The sequence below is a fragment of the Saccopteryx bilineata genome, chromosome 4 (genome assembly GCF_036850765.1).
Source record: "Saccopteryx bilineata isolate mSacBil1 chromosome 4, mSacBil1_pri_phased_curated, whole genome shotgun sequence".
NCBI lineage: Eukaryota > Metazoa > Chordata > Mammalia > Chiroptera > Emballonuridae > Saccopteryx > Saccopteryx bilineata.
The window spans coordinates 289,693,121-289,712,785 of NC_089493.1; the positions used below are offsets into that span (position 1 = coordinate 289,693,121).

General features: G+C 46.4%; 1 protein-coding gene and 1 non-coding gene across 4 annotated transcripts in view; both read right to left on the reverse strand.

Annotated features, from left to right (window-relative positions):
• The window catches only part of RAB11FIP3 (RAB11 family interacting protein 3), a 97,992-nt gene extending 79,611 nt beyond the window's left edge, over window positions 1-18,381 (reverse strand). For 2 of the 3 annotated variants that reach the window (XM_066275426.1, XM_066275425.1), the window contains exon 1: window positions 17,379-18,381. In XM_066275426.1, coding sequence (XP_066131523.1) covers window positions 17,379-17,993 — 615 coding nt within the window. In that variant the 5' untranslated portion in view covers window positions 17,994-18,381. The remainder of the gene's footprint in view (window positions 1-17,378) is intronic. The other variant, XM_066275427.1, reaches the window with a different exon arrangement.
• Window positions 11,134-11,239, reverse strand: LOC136336953 (U6 spliceosomal RNA). Its single transcript, XR_010731687.1, has one exon. It is a non-coding gene; the product is annotated as a U6 spliceosomal RNA (small nuclear RNA).
• Window positions 18,382-19,665: the final 1,284 nt, after the last annotated feature.

The window sequence follows — 19,665 nt, forward strand, 5'->3', positions numbered from 1 at the left end:
CACCCCCAGTTTTGTGACACTGACAAGTCCTGCTCTAGCATACCACAGAACTACAGTGCGGGCAGTGAGGAAAGTGCACAGGCTGATCCCTAAGCCTGTTCTGACAGACACAAGTGTGGGGTGCTGAGGAGGGAGGAGCTGAACAGAGTTAAATGGGATGAGCACAGGAGTTTCTCTCCACTTCCTCCTGAAAGTCCACCGGAAACACACAGCTCCAGAGGAAAGGCCCCAACATTCCAGAAGATGCACATGGACAGACAAGTGGGAACTCAGAGCAAAGAACACATAATGTAAGGTCCACAGAGGGAACGCCAGACGACCCGGCAAAGCAGAGGACACAGAACAGACATTGGTGTCGTACCTGGGGAAAGGAAAGCCTGGCTGAGTGACATGGAACCTCAGGCAAGAAGAGACAACCAGAGGGGCTCCCAAAACAGGACACTGGGCCCAGAGGACTGGAGTGGGTCACTGGGGGAGGGGGGCATGAACCCCTGGACCCCTGGGTGAGAACAGGAGCTAATACATAACAACGGCAGTCCAAGGGCCTATGCTGAATGATGAGACTCCTAAAGACCGCTAGAACTATTGAGAGTCCAGAGAAAACTAAACACGTAAAAACACAATGTGATTACTAACTCCAGGAAAAGCAAAAGGCTGTATCAGAAAGGAAATGAGTCTGACCTGTGGTAGCGCAGTGGATAAAACCTGGAATGCTGAGGTCGCCAGTCCCGAGCTTGCCAGGCCAAGGCACATACAAGAAGCAAATACTAGAGCTGATGCTTCCTGCTCCTCCTCCACCCCCTTTCTCTCTCCCTCCTCTAATAAATAAGTAAATAAATAAATAAAATCTTTAAAAAAAAGGAAATGCAATCATAGCATACCTAACAGGTATGAAAAATATCTACAATCAAAATAAGATAAATACAGAATGTCTGTTTAGCCAAGATTAGGGTTAACTGTATAGAAAGAATACCAGAGACAGGGAAATATGTGGGTGTACCTTCCACAAGAGAAAGTCAATAGAAATTATCTAAAATAGGGGGGAAAAAACAGTAGAAGGAAACAGCCAGGTAGCTAGGAGTGGGAAGTAAGGAGAGTACGACCACCTTTTGTTATACATGTAGTATGCTATTTGCCTTTTTAAACTATACACATGATAAAAGTTAAAATAAAAAAATAAATATGCCCTAGATGGGTGAGTCAGTGGATAAGAATGTGGTCCTGGAGCACCAAGGTCATCAGTTCAGTAACCAGTTAGGGCACATATGAGAAGCAACCACTGAACGCACAACTAAATGAAACAACTAAGTGGAACAAGTTGATGCTTTTCTCTCTCTCCCTCCCCACACCCTTAAATCAATGGGAAAAAAACCTTTTAATTAATATAAACAAACCAAAATGTAAAATGAAAATAAATACAACAAAAAGTACAGCAAGCTGAGGCAAAAGGGTGTAGAGACGTGTCAGGAAGAATGAGCCAAGGTGTAGAGACTTCCCACTCTGGGCCTGGCTCTTCACCTGTGCTTTCCTACTGAACAGAAAGCAGCGGGGTAGAGGGCACCCTGAGGCCTTCTGAAAAGCTAGCAGAGTGGGTCCCAAGTAAACATTTATGAAATTAATGTGTCGGAATAAATACAGCAGAGTGAGGAAGAGTGATGTTAGAATAATGATTAGGGCCTGACCTGTGGTGGCGCAGTGGATAAAGCATCGACCTGGAAATGCTGAGGTCGCCAGTTCGAAACCCTGGGCTTGCCTGGTCAAGGCACATATGGGAGTTGATGCTTCCAGCTCCTCCCCCCCTTCTCTCTCTCTCTCTCTCTCTCTCTCCCCCCCCCTCTCTAAAATGAATAAATAAAAAAATAAAATAAAATAAAATGAATCTACACCAAAAAAAAAAAAAAAAAAAAGAATAATGATTAGGGGTAAGGGGAATCTTTAAAGAGATGCAAACAGGCCCTGGCCAGTTGGCCAGTGGTAAGAGCGTCAACCTGGCATGTGGATGTCCCGGGTTCGATTCCTGGTCAGGGCACACAGGAGAAACGACCATCTGTTTCTCCACCCCTCCTCCTTCTCTATCTCTCTCTTTTCCCTTCCTGCAGCCACGGCTTGACTGATTCAAGTGCATCAGCCCGGGTGCTGAGGATGGTGCTGAGGGTGGCTCTGTGGAGCCTCAGCCTCAGGTGCTAAAAATAGCTCAGTTGCGAGCATGGCCCCAGATGGGCAGAGTATCAGCCCCAGAGGGAGGTTGCTGGGTGGATACTGATCGGTGTATATGTGAGTCTGTCTCCTTATCGCCCCTCCTCTGATGTGGAAGAAGAAAAAAAGAGAGAGATGCAAACATTTTCAAAACTCTAGAGAAGTGGCTTACTGAGGGAGACACCAGGACCAACCAGCATCACCAGGAACTAATTAGATACACATTTCTCCCATCTAAGTACTAGCCAGGCCCGACCCTGCTTAGCTTCCGAGATCAGACGAGATCGGGCGCGTTCAGGGTGGTATGGCCGTAGACAGATATACATTTCTTATCAGGCCCCACTCAAACAAGATAAAGCAGACACTGGGGTGGGCCTAGCAGTCAGTTTGAATAGAATCTCCAGGCGATTCTAATGACAGCAGCATGTGGGATCTGGTGACAATTTGGTCACTTTGGTAGTGAAAGACAGCCATTCTCAACAAGTGGTCTAGGGATCCTGGAGAAGGCTGATATCTCGGGCGGGGGGGGGGGGGGGGGGCTAAGATCAAAACGAGTGTCATAACAGGCTAAGATGTTCTTTCCTTTCTTTCACCTTACTCTCCCACAAATGTACAGTGGCATTTTCCAGAGACTACATGACACAATAGATTGCTTGCAGAGGCAGATATAAAATCCAGCTCTCATTTAAGAGACCAGACATTTAAGAGACCTGCACTTTGTTGATAATTAAATCTACACTGAAAGCCCCACGACTTCTGCATGCAGCACCCCAACACGTACAGCAAGTACTCCACAACAGCATCGAACTCACCCTGTCACACCAAGACCAAACACAAAGCAGAAAATGCAGCTACCCTGAAACAGGAAGTTGATCTTTAGGTATCTTAAGGGGCCTCCTATAAAAGGTATCATACATATTATTTCTTACCACATGTCATATATATTAATTTGTCCTCTTTTTTTCACTCGGTTTATCTCGGAAGTCACTCCCTACCAGTTCACAGGACTCTTCCTCTTTTATTTCTGCAGCTGCACAGTTCTGTTATATGGATGTACTTCAGTTCACCCATTCTGGATTGTTTCCATATTTTATATCACAGATGATGCTGCCAAGAATAACTTTGGGCACTTGTGGTTTGTATTTAAGGAGGTACATCCTAGAAGTACCTAGGAACTGTTAGGTCAAAGGATAAAAGCATGCATAGATACTGCTAAATTGCCCTCAATGAAGGCTGATGTACCCTTCTGCACGCCAGCAATGCGAGATGTGCCTGTTTCCCAAGAGCCTCACCAACAGAAGGTGTTCACGTGTTCACATTTTTGCCAACATGATGAGTGAGAAATGCTATCTCAGTCATCTTAATTTGCATTTCTTTTTATTTTGAGTGTAGATAAAAATCTTTGTTACCAAGCAAGGGCTCAGTGCCTGACACATATAGTATACACAGCGAATACTATGTACCAGCTTTTAAGAAAATAAAAGGCTCTATTTGCAAGTTGACTGGCAAAGAGACAGGAGGCAAGGTTCAAATCTGTTTTCCTTAATCCAGAGTTCACGCAGGATGTTTTTTTGTTTTTTTTTTTAATTTATTATTTTTTTTTTTTTCATTTTTCTGAAGCTGGAAACAGGGAGAGACAGTCAGACTCCCGCATGCGCCTGACCGGGATCCACCCGGCACGCCCACCATGGGGCGATGCTCTGCCCATCCTGGGCGTCGCCATGTTGCGACCAGAGCCACTCTAGCGCCTGAGGCAGAGGCCACAGAGCCATCCCCAGCGCCTGGGCCATCTTTGCTCCAATGGAGCCTTGGAAGAGAGAGACAGAGAGGAAAGCGCGGCGGAGGGGTGGAGAAGTAAATGGGCGCTTCTCCTGTGTGCCCTGGCCGGAAATCGAACCCAGGTCCTCTGCACGCTAGGCCGACGCTCTACCGCTGAGCCAACCGGCCAGGGCCTCACGCAGGATGTTAAAGGGTTTCAGCACCGGATCTTCCCAGACAACAAACCCTTCACTTCTGAAAGGGTTCAGGTTCCAGTCAGGTTCCAGCCTTTGGTTCTGTGGGGAGGAAACATTAAGGGCTCACAGTGTTATTCATAAGTGACGTATCCAAGGTTTAAATTTTGGTTCTGGGTCTTATTAGAAACAAGACAGGACCAGTTTGAGCTGGTTCTGTGGTTATTTTTTTCATGTTTAAAAGCCATTAATATATCAGCCTTGGCCAGCTGGCTCAGTGGTAGAGCATCGGCCAGGTGTATGTGCAAGTCCCGTGTTCGATTCCAGGTCAGAGCACACAGAAGCACCCATCTGCTTCTCCACCCTCCTCCTCTCGCTCTCTCTCTCTTCTCCTCCCGCACCCATGGCTCAAATGGTTCAAGCAAGTTGGCCCCAGGTGCTGAAGATGGCTCCCTAGAGCTTCTGCCGAACGTGCTAAAAATAGCTCTATTGCAAGCATAGTCCCAGATGGACAGAGCATCTGCCCCTGATGGGGGTTGTTGGGTAGATGGATCCCATTCGGGGCACACACAGAATTCTGTCTCTTTATCTCCCCTCCTCTCACTTAGAAAAAAAGAAAAAGAAAAATATTCTCACTGGCTGAAGTGGGGGTTTTTTGTGGGGGTTTTTTGTATTTTTCTGAAGTTGGAAATAGGGAGGCAGTCAGACAGACTCCCACATGCGCCCGACTGGGATCCACCCGGCATGCCCACCAGGGGGTGATGCTCTGCCCATCTGGGGCGTTGCTGTTGCGACCAGAGCCACTCTAGCACCTGAGGCAGAGGTCATGGAGCCATCCCCAGCGCCTGGGCCAACTTTGCTCCAGTGGAGTCTCGGTTGTGGAAGAGGAAGAGAGAGACAGAGAGGAAGGAGAGGGGGAGGGGTGGAGAAGCAGATGGGTGCTTGTCCTGTGTGCCCTGGCCAGGAATCGAACCCAGGACTCCTGCACGCCAGGCTGATGCTCTACCACTGAGCCAACCAGCCAGGGCTGGCTGAAGTTTTTAAAAAGTACTTTAATAGGCTTTCAACGAAAATGCTCTCTCTAATCAATGTAAATTTTTACGTATTTTTATTGTGGCACAAGCAATCTATTAGTAAAATTTTAATTACTATTTAACTTTTAAAAATATGATTAATCAGCCTAACCTGTGGTGGCTCAGTGAATAGAGTGCAGACTTGGAATGCTGAGGTCGCCAGTTCAATGCCCTGGGCTTGCCCAGTCAAAGCACATATGAGAAGCAACTACTATGAGTTGATGATGCTTCCCGTTCCTCCCCCGTCTTCTCTCTCTCTCTAAAATCAATCAATAAAAAAATATTTTTAGCCTGACCAGGCTGTGGCTCAGTGGATAGAGTGTCGGACTGGGATGTGGAGGACCCCGATTCAAGACCCCAAGGTCACCAACTTGAGCGCGAGCTCATCTGGTTTGAGCAAAGATCACCGGCTTGGACCCACGGTTGCTGGCTCGAGCAAGGGGTTACTCAGTCTGCTGTAGCCCCACGGTCAAGGCACATATGAGAAAGCAATCAATAAACAACTAAGGTGTCACAACAAAAAACTGATGATTGATGCTTCTCATCTCTCTCCATTCCTGTCTGTCCCTGTCTGTCCCTCTCTCTGACTCTCACTCTGTCTCTGTAAAAATATATATATATTTTTTTTTTAATTTTAAATACTTTATAGCCTGACCTGTGGTGGCACAGTGGATATAGAGCATCGACCTGGAATGCTGAGGTTACCAGTTTGAAAGCCCGGGCTTGCCCGGTCAAGGCACATATAAGAAACAACTTCAGGCCCTGGCCAGTTGGCTTAGTGGTAGAGCATCAGCCCGGCATGAGGATGTCCTGGGTTCAATTTCCAATCAAGGCACACAGGAGAAGTGACTATCTGCTTCTCCACTCCTCCCCCTCCCCTTTATCTCTCTCTCTTTCTCACTCCCCACTCCTCCCGCAGCCATGACTCAATTGGTTCATGTGAGTTATCCTTGGGTGTTGAGGATGGCTTAGTGGCCTGACCTCAGACTCTAAAAAAATGGCTTGGTTGCTGAGCAATGGAGTAAAGGCCCCAGATAGAGAGAGCATCATCCCCTAGTCGGCTTGCCAGGTAGATACCAGTCCAGGTGCATGCAGGAGTCTATCTCTCTGCCTCCCTTCCTTTCACTAAAATAAAAAAAAATGAAGTGACTACTATGAGTTGATGCTTCCCGTCCCCCATTCTGTCTCCTCTCTCTCTAAAAAAGATACAATAATAAATTTTAAAATATACTTTATAAATATATATATACATATATGATTGATCAATTCAATGGCAGGCTCCTTAATCCAAAATAAAAGTTTATAAAACGCTCCTGGCCTGACTAGGCAGTGGTGCAGTGGATAAAGTGTCAGCCTGAAACGCAGGATCATAGACATAACACCATGGTCACTGGCTTGAGCCCAAGGTCGCTGGCCTGAAGCTCAAGGCTTGAGCAAGGTGTCACTAGCTCAGCTGGAGAGCCCCCACCGCCGGTCAAGGCACATATGGAAAAGCAATCAATGAACAACTGAGGTGCCGCAACAGAGAACTGACGCTTCTCATCTATCTTCCTGTCTGTTTTTCCCCATCTGTCCCTCTCTCTGTCTCTCTTGCTTAAAAAAATAAATTAAAAAAAAATAACTGGATTGTTAGTAACAGTAAAATATTATGTTTACTGACCTAATGATTTACAGCAATGAAGGTCTTTACAATACTGAACAATCCCCCTTGTCAGAACAGATAAACCACCTATAAACAGACTTAGCCAATAGGCACCACTTCCTTCATAATCTGAGTTTTAGGCTTTATAATGGTTAAACCTGCTTAAAGAGAAATTAGAATAAATAATGTTAAATGAAAAAGAACAATGAATCATAAAATTCTCTAGCATCAACAACACTGATGATCTCCCAGTAACATGGATCCCTAGCTCAAAAAAAGGGATATAAAACAGCCTGACCTGGGCTGGCACAGTGGATAAAGTGTCAACCTGGAATGCTGAGGTTGCTGGTTCGAAACCCTGGGCTTTCCCCGTCAAGGCACATATGGGAGTTGATGCTTTCCACTCTCTCCTCTTGCCTTTCTTTCTCTCTCTCTCCCTACTCTCTCTTAAATAATAAAATCTTTAAAAAAAAACCACAATAAAAAAGAATATAAAACAGGTAAGCTCACTTTTGACTACAGCAGGACATTTCTTTTTTTTTTTTTTTTTTTTTTAGAGAGAGAGAGAGATAGGGACAGATAGCAACAGAAAGACAGGAACAGAAAGAGATGAAAAGCATCAATTCTTCGTTGCGGCCTCTTAGTTGTTCATTGATTTCTTTCTCTTATGTGCCTTGACTGGGGGGCTACAGCAGAGCAAGAGACCCCTTGCTCAAGCCAGTGACCATGGACTCAAGCCAGTGACCTTGGGCTTCAAGCCAGTGACCTTTGGGCTCAAGCCAGCAACCATGGGGTCATGTCTATGATCCCACGCTCATGCCGGCCACCCTGCAACTCAAGCTGGTGAGCCCATGCTCAAGCCAGCAACCTCAGGGTTTCAAACCTGGGTCCTCAGCATCCCAGGCCAACATTCTATCCACTGCGCCTCCATTTGGTCAGACACAGCAGGTTTATTTACCTGTAGGCACAGAAGGCTCTAAAACTTTTTTAAGTTTTATAAAATTATTCGGCCTTGCCGGTTGGCTCAGCAGTAGAGCGTCTGCCCGGCGTGTGGAAGTACCAGGTTCGATTCCCAGTCAGGACACACAGGAGAAGTGTCCCTCTGCTTCTCCACCCTTCTCCCTCTCCTTCCTCTCTGTCTCCCTCTTCCCTTCCTGCAGCCAAGGCTCCATTGGAGCAAAGTTGGCCCAGGCACTGAGGACAGCATCATGGCCTCTGCCTCAGGTGCTAGAATGGCTCCCACCGCAGCGGAGCAACGCTCCAGATGGGCAGAGTATCGCCCCTTGGTGGGCATGCCGGGTGGATCCTAGTCGGGCGCATGTGGGAGACTGTCTGACTGCCTCTCTGCTTCTGCCTTTGGAAAAATACAAAAAAAAAAGAAAAAAGGTTTTATAAAATCATTTAAAAAAAGAAAAAGTAAAATCAGCCCTGGCCGGGCAGCTCAGTCAGTAGACAAAGCATCGTCCCCACTTGCCGAGGCTGTGGGTTCAATCCCCAGTCAGAGCATGTATGAGAAGCAACCAATGGGTACACAACTAAATGGAACCAAGTAGAATAACAAGTTGATGCTTTTTTCTCTCTCTCTTAAGTCAGTGGGGGGAAAAAACAGTTTAATTTTTTTAAAAAAGTAAAATAGATCATTTAACAAACTAGAATTCCAGAATCTGTGTGTCCTTAAATCCTTCTAAAGACATGGATCTTTAGGCAAATAACTAGGATTTCAGGAAAATAGCTAGGAATTTTAGAAATAGTGAGAGATCAACATATAGATGACATGTGCAAAAAGTATTTACAGTTAATGCACAGAGATAGTGCGTCCTCTATTTACAGCTAATACTGCTAAAATGTTACTTGGTCCTGCAGTTCGTGTCATATTTTGGAGCATCCATCCACAACATCATGCCCACAATGTCCCCGCAGAAAAGGGCATGTTCTCATTCAAGGCCTGCTGTTGCTGGCCCAAGGCTCAGCTTGCCCAGCAAGAGGCTTAGAGCCAGGGAGCCAGGGCACCTGTACCAGTTGCATAGACAGGACCCTGGCTCAATGTTAGCTCTGGTTTTGAAACTTATAAAAACATAAGAACAGCCTGACCAGGCGGTGGTGCAGTGGATAGAGCGTTGGACTGAGATGCGGAAGACCCAGGTTTGAGACCCCGAGGTCACCAGCTTGAGTACGGGCTCATATGGTTAGAGCAAAAAGCTCACCAGCTTGGACCCAAGGTCGCTGGCTCAGGCAAGGGGTTACTTGGTCTGCTGAAGGCCCGTGGTCAAGGCACATATGAGAAAGCAATCAATGAACAACTAAGGTGTCGCAATGCACAACGAAAAACTAATGATTGATGTCTCATCCCTCTCCGTTCCTGTCTGTCTGTCCCTGTCTATCCCTCTCTCTGACTCTCTGTCTCCGTAAAAAAATAAAAATAAAAATAAACAACAAGAACACAAGTTGTAACCAAAGTATTACTAACTTGCTTAAAACAAGCATGAAATCTTTAGACAGAAAAATAAAACTATACATACTAAAAAATTGTATTTTCTTCCCTAACCATGATACTGAATCCATGTATCTTAATCAACTAGTCTCAAGAACTTTTGAAAATTATAGGACAGTCAGTGTAATTTTTTTTTAATTTAGTAAGATGAGGGGAGGCAAAGACAGACTCCCACATGCACCCCAACCAGGATCCACTAGGCAAGCTCACTAGGGGGCAGTGCTCTGCCCATTTGGAGACCTTGATCCTTTGCCATTTTTTTAGCACCTGAGGTGGAGGCCATTGAGCCATCCTCGATGCCTGGGGCCAGCTTGCTCCAACCAAGCCATGGCTGCAGGAGGGGAGGAGAAGAAAAAGAGAGAGAGAAAGAGAGAGAGAAGTGGAGAAACGGATAGGCGCTTCTCCTGTGTGCCCTGACTGGGAATTGAACCCAGGACATCCACACGCCAGGCCAATGCTCCACCACTGAGCCCACTGAGCCAACGGGCCAGGGCCCAGTGTAATTCTTTTTCCAAGAATTTCTTAGTTACTTATGTTAGACATTGACGAAAGGACAATGCCCATGTGGAAGCCCAAGAATTACAAGCATTTTCTCAGATATATTTATCCAAATATCAATAAAATTAACAGTCCATCTTCAATAAGCATCTGAACATGTTAATTCAATGTTGTATCATCTTCAATTTATTAAGAGAAAGATTCTTCAGATACATTTTGTTTTAGTTTTATTTTTTTAATTTATTGACTTTAGAGAGAGGAAGGGAGAAAGAGGGAGAGACAGAAACATTGATCTGTTCCTGTATGTGCCCTGACTGGGGATTGAACCTACAACCTTCACATTTCAGGATAATGCTCTAACTAACAGAGCTATCTGACCAGGGCTTTAGATGTATTTTGTACTGTATATTGACCTAAAACCTAAACTGAATCAAAGTAAAAACATGTACAAAATTTATCTTTAGAGTTTATTTATATTTTTTAATTTCTAAAAATTATAACGAAATCTTTTATTAGATTCCTTTTTATACTGTTTGAAATTTGTGATGTGTTTACAGGCACTACTTTTCAAAATAATTAAAATCAGTAATGTAACAAAGAATTTGGCCAATGCCACAAATAAAACCAAACCCTATTCCCATCATACCCTCCTATACAATTGTATCTCCCCAACACACACACAACTAAAAGTGATGTTTACTACTTCCCCCAAGACATTTTCCACGTGGGTAATATTTACACAGTTATAATTAGCACACTGCCCTCTTCACTTCTATCAGAAGCCCTAATTTAAATTACACTGGAGACTTTGGAGTTATGACTTTTAAGGGCCATCTAACAGTCTTCACCAGATGCCTAATTCTGTCTCATATTTCAATTATAATTCATGTTTAGACCCTAGTTCCACAATTCAAACAAGTGTTTGGAAGGGAAGTACCTTATGGGTTTGGAGTTCTTTATAACCCCATCATGTAGTCTACATAAAGTTAAATTCTTCCTATATGTTAGGTCCCACACTGGGATAATCCCTAACAAGTCTGAATCTCCCTGTGACAAGTAAACCTTAGCCTTCCTTATACACCTAATACCAATTTCAGAAAACTGGTCAAAAAGCAGGTTCAAAATAACAAATATGGGAATTATACAGTTTTTGTACAATAAATCATTTATTATATGTATTTTAATTTACATATTAAATATGTAGCTAATTTCTAAATGGGGGATTATAATAATTCTTATTTTCTGATATTGCTTGCTGGTATTATTTACTTTCATCTTTTTTAAAATATGGAACCCTTCATAAATTTGCAAGTCATCCTTGTGCAGGGCCATACTAATCTTCTCTGTATCATTCTAATTTTAGTATATGTACTGCTGAAGGGAGTACTACTTTCATCTTTTTAAACAATAGACATCTATAAAAACAATTTAGCTTCAACCCAATATGATCTCAACTGTGTATTTCTAACTTCTATACACAGTTGTGTGTGATTTTTTCCTTCCAAAAAAATCTGGAAGGAAATGCAGTAAAATGCTGATGGTATTTTTCTTGAGCTAGTGGGATTATTGGTCTTTTTTTAAAAAAAAAAAAAAAACAAGAGGAGAGGAGATAGAGAGATATAAGCCCACATGCATGTGCCCTGCCCAGGATCCACCCTGCAACCCCTGTCTGGGGCCAATGATCAAATCATCTGAGCTGTCATCAGCGCCCAGGGGCCAATGCAAAAACCACTCAAGCCACTGGCTGTGAAAGGGGAAGACAGAGAGAAGGGGGAGAGGGAAGGGAAGAGAAGCAGATGGTCACTTCTCCTGTGTGACCTGACCAGGAATGGAACCCCAGACGACCACAATCAGGGCCAACACTCTATCCACTGGCCAATCAGCCAAAGCCTGATTACTGGTCATTTTTGTTTTATATTTTATATCATTCTATATTTCCCAGTTTTTAAAATAATAAGCATGTGTTATTTTTATAATTAGGAAAGGGCATTTTTTTTTTTTGTATTTTTCTGAAGCTGGAAATGGGGAGAGACAGTCAGACAGACTCTCGCATGCACTCGACCAAGATCCACCCGGCACGCCCACCAGGGGCAATGCTCTGCCCCTCCGGGGCGTCGCTCTGTGGCGACCAGAGCCACTCTAGCGCCTGGGGCAGAGGCCAAGGAGCCATCCCCAGCGCCCGGGCCATCTTTGCTCCAATGGAGCCTTGGCTGCGGGAGGGGAAGAGAGAGACAGAGAGGAAGGAGGGGGTGGGAGTGGAGAAGCAAATGGGCGCTTCTCCTATGTGCCCTGGCCAGGAATCGAACCCAGGTCCCCCGCACGCCAGGCCGACGCTCTACTGCTGAGCCAACCGGCCAGGGCCAGGAAAGGGCATTTTTTTAAGATACTAACAAAACTGCCTGTGATCTAAGCATATAAAGGAACGTCATGGCCTGATCTGTGGTGGCGCAGTGGATAAAGTGTTGACCTGGAAATGCTGAGGTCGCCGGTTCGAAACCCTGGGCTTGCCTGGTCAAGGCACATATGGGAGTTGATACTTCCAGCTCCTCCCCCTGTCTCTCTCTCTCTCTCTCTCTCTCCCTCTCTCTCTCCTCTCTAAAATGAATAAATAAAAAATAAAATTAAAAAATAAATAATAAATAAAGGACGTCATGTGTCGTTTGGCAATCCATCTGACATACAGACCAAGAGGTACACGTACAAAGGCACACACATACACAAAGCAGAAGCTCCTACATGCACCTGCTTTCACACACAGGCTCATTCTTTCTCACACACACTAGCTTACACACGACCTGCTCACATCCTCATTCTCATGCACAGAGATGCTTACACACTCTCAAACTCAAGGCTAAGGTAAAAACTGGGAAAGGACACTGAAGCAACTAAAAGGAGCAGCCAAATGTCCCTAGGGGATTCTGACTCCCACCAGCAGGGGTGTAGGAATGAAAAGCAGGGAGATCAAGGTTGCAGGTTCAATCCCCAGTCTGAGCATCTACATAAAGTGCTCAATGAATGTTCAACTAAGTGGAACAACAAATGAATGCTTCCCTCTCTCTGTCTTTTCCTCTCTCTGTCTAAAATCAATCAAGCAAGCAAGCAATAAAAAGAATAGCATTAGAAAAAAAGAAAAGCAGGGAGACCTTCAGAGCATCAACACTTTCCTCATAAGCCTACTTTTGCATGTAGTTGACTGAAGGGGACAGACAATGCCTACAAGGTTACTGAAGGGCAGTCAGTGCTTTGATGTGTAGGTTTCTCAGGAAAGGATCACTGACAATCAAAATGTAAATGCTGCCTGACCAGGTGGTGGCGCAGTGGATAGAGCGTCGGACTGGGATGCGGAAGGACCCAGGTTCGAGACCCCGAGGTCGCCAGCTTGAGCGCGGGCTCATCTGGTTTGAGCAATGAGCTCACCAGCTTGGACCCAAGGTCGCTAGCTCCAGCAGGGGGTTACTCGGTCTGCTGAAGGCCCGCGGTCAAGGCACATGTGAGAAAGTAATCAATGAACAACTAAGAAGATGCAACGCGCAACGAGAAACTGATGATTGATGCTTCTCATCTCTCTCCGTTCCTGTCTGTCTGTCCCTGTCTATCTCTGCCTCTGTAAAAAAAAAAAAAAAAAAAAAATGTAAATGCTTAAGTGAGTGTAATAATACAATATGAAGATAATCTTTACAATTACTTCTTTGAAAAATAAAACCAAAATAAACCACCTTTCTCACAATACTCTGAATGTATTCTACAATTTCTGCTTTTCAATGAGTTAGTGGTGGCCCTGGTCGGTGGCTCAGTGAATATAGCGTCAGCCTGGCATACAGATGTCCCAGGTTTGATTCCCAGTCAGGGCACACAGAAGAAGCCACCATCTGCTTCTTTACCCTTCCCCCTCCCATAGCCAATGGCTCAATTGGTTCAAGTGTGGCCCTGGGCACTAAGGATAGCTCGCTTGGTCCAAGCTCATTAGCCTCAGGCGCTAAAAATAGCTCAACACTCCAGCATGGGCCCCAGACAGGGTTGCCAGGTGGATGGGCTTCCCGGAGCATGCAGGAGTATGCCTCACTATCATGTGGGAGTCTGCCTATCCCCCTCCTCTCACTTAAAAACAAAAAAGCAATGAGTTAATGGTGACTACAAAAGTATCAGTCTTCTTAGTATGAAGGGGTCATGTCAATGAGGAATTTACAGAAATAGTCAGACTGTTAAAAATAACCTAGTCCAAGTTCACAACTAGTTCCTGGGCACATCTGACTATCGATTCCTGTTTAAACCAGAAAGCTCCACTGTAGGTCCTCTTTTTCCACTCCTTGGCTGATTCCTGCTAACACTGTTATATTACACCACACCTGATCTATCACCAGACGACGTAATGAGATCCAAACATACCATGACATTACTGAAGAGGGACACAAAAGACATCTGTATTATAAATGGGAGCTGCTTCTATTAAACTTCAGATATAGGACTTAAATTAAAATGCTTCCTTCATAAGCAGATTACATAAAAGATACTGAACATGCTACCTTTGAAAATTTTGCAATAATCAAGATAATCTAGTTGCTATCACCAAGGACAGTAATGTGACCAGCCTAAGAGTCTAAAGGTGGAAGGAACAAACACTTGTGGTCTTTATTGCTGTTATCCAGCTTATCTGAAGTTTCTAGTGTTTCAAAAAATCATGAATGTTTTAAAACAAATTCTTTTTTTTTTTAATTTTACATTATTGATTTTTTAGAGAGAGAGGAAGGGGGGGAGAGAGAGAGACAGGAACATCAACCTTTTCTTGTATGTGCCCTGACCAGAGATCCAACTGGCAACTTCTGTACTTCGAATTGTTATATTTTAGAGATATACACTGAAATATTTATGGATGAAGTGATATGTCAGTATATGTCTGAAAAATAATTGGGGGTGGGGAGTTTACAGATGAACCAAGATTGCGGAAACTGAGCAATGGCTAAGAGGCGGAGTAGAGGGGTGTTACTAAATCAGCCTTCTCTTTCTACTTTTGTAGATGTTTGAGACTTTTCATTTAAAAGTTTTAAAAATATTCATCATGAGGTATAATTCTTCATTTTTCCCTAAACTACTTCACTATCAGAGAACATTTCTTTTCTTTACTTCTCTGAAATGTATTCTGAAAATGGGACTGTGAAAAAAAGGAAGCCTGAATAATAATAAAGAATAGCAAAGCTTACACAGACACAAAAGTCAACTTCTCATTATCCTGTGAATTATCTGCTCCAAAACAGGAAATCTCCTCCTCCACCCCAGGAGGCTCACACAAGCCCAGGTACTTAGATCAAGTCTAACTAACTAACACTGCTTCTTCCTGAGCAGTCTGGTGGGGCAGACAGAGCAATGCCACAGGTCTTACACGCACCCATCCCAACCAAACCCTGAGTCAGCTGAGCCTGACCACCATATTTAAAATTCCATCCGGAGCTATCAGAGCAAAGAATTTTGACTCATTTCTACTTTGTGATTATTAAGAAAGTTCAGCCCCAAATAGCACGGCCAAAGTTTTTCCCACTGCGATCAGTAAGTACAGTCACAACAAAAGGTGTCTCTCAAATGAAAAGGATTTATGAAAGTCAATAAAATTAAACTTTGTGGGAATGTTTTGAGCCACCAAATCTAAGAAGTTGAGAACTATCTAAAGGTTATAAGACAAAAGACCTAGTTTTAGTCCCTGTTCTAGCACTGACAATTTAATTTGTGCGGTATTGGGCAAGTTATTTAACGTTTCTGGGCTTCCATTTCTTACCTACAAAGGGAGGTGAAGGCTGCTTGCCTATTAGTACCTTAGGGAAAGGTGGTGATGATCCAGTCAAAACACAAATGAGCTTCGTATAAGCTGTAAAGTACTCTGTCAGAATCAGGTTATGGTTTTTTTAAAAAAGGTAGTATTTTTTAAAAACACCTTTGGTGTAACGAGAAAATATGTTTGGAAAGAAGACATCATACTAGTACAAAACAACCAAGGGTGCCCAAGGTGCTCTCTGGCCCAGGGGAAAGAAGGAAAACCATCAAAAGAACCTAGACCAGCAATCACACTCCCCACTAACCACACAGAAAATCATATCCTATATCTCTCCGCCCATTAAACTAAGATATGGGAGACCCATCTGAGCAATGTCTTCCCACCCAGAACTAAACACAAGCACCACAAGCACTACATTGATGCCCACATGGGCGTGCACCTCGTCCTGGTCTCAAGAGACATTATGAATACGGGGTCAGGTAGGGGGCTAATTTATGCCTGACACTAAAATACCAGGGCATCAATTTTACCTCTTTTCTTTCTTTTTTTTTTTTTTAATTCATTTTAGAGAGGAGAGAGAGAGACAGAAAGGGAGAGAGAGAGGAGAGAGAGACAGAGAGAGAAGGTGGGGAGGAGCTGGAAGCATCAACTCCCATATGTGCCTTGACCAGGCAAGCCCAGGGTTTCGAACTGGCGACCTCAGCATTTCCAGGTCGACGCTTTATCCACTGCGCCACCACAGGTCAGGCCTTTACCTCTTTTCTTAAAGATCTCTTGGCTTAAGCATGCATATGTACTTGAACGCCAACTTAACAAATGTCTGCATGTGTTGAGAAGTCCATAAACTACAAAAACTAGATCAGCATTTTAGGGATTTCCTACTACTAAGCAAAATACTTAAAATTGAACACCAGTAACCTATCTGCTATCTACCGACTTATTAGCAGAACACACACAGCCCTGCTGTCGTCTCGAACAACTTTCATGAGTGGTGAGGCAGAGAGGAAGGGCTGGATCTTCAGACGCACCCTCTCCCAAAGCGGCCGCAGCCCTTGCGTAGGTCCCCTGCCACACTGCTCTGTGTTCCCAGTTCCCATATCATCGCCTGTCTACCGTCTGGCCTCTCCACTGAATGGAGGTAGGTGGTCTTGGAGTTCTGCTCAAGTCTGTATTCACCATAGTGCTCTCAGGCGCATCCCGAGCCCTCCCCGCCCCCTTCATTTCCATTCCTTCGCACTAGAAGGTACAGAACTGAAATTTTTTAGTGTTCACTGTCTCCGGAACAATAAAAGATGAGTCTACGTAAAACATATGCCAAAAAGGTGTCTATTAGCATGATCTTAAGTAGCCAAACATAGCCTGACCTTTGAGGTCTAAAGAAGTAAAATTACTTAAGCCAAGCCAGACCTGGGACCTCCGTTGGAGGAACCGCTCGCTCGGCACGTCTTCATTCGGAAGGCACTTCTATCAAGCAGTTGGGGGCGTGGGCCCACGCCAGGAAGCCCTCTGTTTAGGAAAGATTCAGCTCGCGAGGCGCGGGAGCGCGGGGGGCGGGGGCGGGGCAGCGAAAGAAACTGACTCGCTAAAATAGAACCTCTTGAGAGGAGCTTTAGTAAAATTCAACCAGAGGTGAGGGCATCAGTGAAAAAAAAAGAACATGCGGGACCACTGGTCCTAACCGTACATCTCCGGACCACAGCGGACCGCGGCGGCCCGGAGGAGGAGAGCAGAGCCAGCCTCTCACGCAGCGGGCCCAATTTACCTGCTCTGCCCCGTAGACCGTTGCGAACTGGATGAAGTCCTCCATGCGGACGAAGCCGTCCCCATCCCCGTCCAGGGCATCGAACACGGCTTGGAGGCGGGGGCCGTCCTCCGCACACCCGGCTGGCTCACTTGTGAGGGAGTGGGTCTGGCTTAAGTCCGGGGGCTGGTGCGCGTCCCCGGGACCCACCTCCAGCGTCAACTCGCCCACCGTGGGCGAGGATAAGGACGGAAAGAAGTCGACCTCGCCCGTCCTGTGCTGGCTGTGGCTAAAATCCTGCGCGCAGAGAGGCGCGCTCTCCGGGCAACTTTGGGGGTCATAATCCTCTGAGTCTTTAGTCCAGAAAAAAAGCGGGCCGAGTTCTGTCAGTTGCCGGTCGGGATCGGGATCGGGATCGGAATCCGGATCGGGGTCGGGGTCGGGGTCGGGGTAGGCAGCCTGACTCCGCAGCAGGTAAGAGGCCCCCGGAGCTCGCTCGGAGCTCAAGCCGGCGGAGTACGGCGGGGCCGGGTTGGCGGGCGTAGGGGCGGCCCCTGGCCAGAAGGGTCCGCCCGGCTCCGGGTCGGGACCCGGGCCGCCCGTGGGGGAGGCCGATCGGCCCGGCTCCATCTTCATGGACGCACCTCGAGCCGCGACGCGGGCCCGCAAGGCCAGCGGTGAGGCGGGCGGCAGACAAAGGCGCTCAGGGCGCGGCGGCGGGCACGGGCATCCCCGCGGCGGCGCGGGCGTGCGCGCGCGGGGCTCCCGGGCTGCTCGGGCTGGCGCTCGGGCCCTGCTCCGCCCTCGCCCATGTTGGCGCTGCGCCTCAGCTGCCCTCGGCCCGGCGACGCGGCGGGCGAAGGCCCATAGTGGCAGGCGACGGGAGGGCGCCGAAGAGAACGGGCGTCGGCGTGCAGCCGAGGGTCCGAGGAGGCTAACGGAAAGGAAGCTGATGAAGACGCTCGGTAGGGTGAGCAAGGAGGACAAGATGCCCGAGGTACCCTAGCTGATGCCGCCGCCCTTGCCCCGCCCTCGCCCCGCCCTCTGTCGGGTCTTACGTAAGCACGCTGCGGCGCCGTCAGGCCCCGCCCCTCGCCAGCTTGTTATAAAAAGGCAGCCGGCCGAGCGGAGGGCAGTGGGGTAGTGTGCGATATACCTTGGCTGTTGGTTACGTACTTATCCTCCCGCTCTTTGCCGGGCTCCAGCCTGGTCTCCGACCCTCGTACTCTGGAGGCGGAGGTCCTCGGAGGCTGCAAACGCGTGCGTGACGTCGTCGCCGGGACGTGCGGGGGGCAACCTCCCACGCACGGTGCGGATGAATAAACTGCGCCGAGAACGGAAAACCTAAATGTGAACCTGTCAAAGGGGGCTGGAATACTGCCTGCGTAAAGCGCTCTCACAAATGCAGAAGCAAAGAACACGACCCTAATGGGATGGGGTAGTGCGCGTGGCACTGAGCGCATCCCCCGCCTGGCACCGCCTCCCGTCGCAGGTGCGCCTGCTGCGCCCGCCCGGCTCCTCCGCAGCCCGCGCCCCTCCGCAGACTCCCGCAGCGTGGAGAGGTCGCAGGCTTTACCTGCGTGGGCGAGCAGAGGTTGGCAGAGGCAGGTGCTGGCCCTCGTGGTCCCTTTCCGAGGATGGGAGAGCCCCTAAAATGCTGTTCATCTTACTTTTAACCGAAGGTGCACGTGGTTGAACACAGATCTTTTTTTAAGCCTATGAAGAAGAAGTTTTTACAGGATATACAGTGTTTACCGCCTGTCTGCAGTCAAGCCTCCCAAGTACCGTGGCTGTCTTTGGCAACTGACATTTGTTTCTGTAGATGTCACTTTAATCAGTGAGGACACAGGACGCCAGACAGGAACAGGAGCACACTGCAGTAGGCATGGAAGTTGAGACAAGCTAGTTAGGAGCAGGTGAGCTACCACGCCACAGGCTAGGTGCTAAATTTAGTCTGTAATGAAATATATCAAAGGAAAGGATGAACTAGTATTTTTATATGCTGTGGGCACCCAAACCAGATTGTTTCATAAGCAGCTTTGGCAAGAACCAAAGGAAACTGAACCTCTGTTTCCAAGTACATATACAGTGAAGAGCACTGTGTTAATTAACTGAGTCAACTCCCATGACAAAATCCCAGGACACGTGGTACCAGGATTTTGTGAAGTTGCCATTGGAAAAGAGAAGCAAAGAATCCCCTTCCCCTAACTACCTTCTTTTTAAGGGCTGTATGATCTCATCAGGGAGATACTATGTTCAAAGAAAACAAAATCATCTCATTTTGGCAAGCGTTTGAAATGGGACGGAT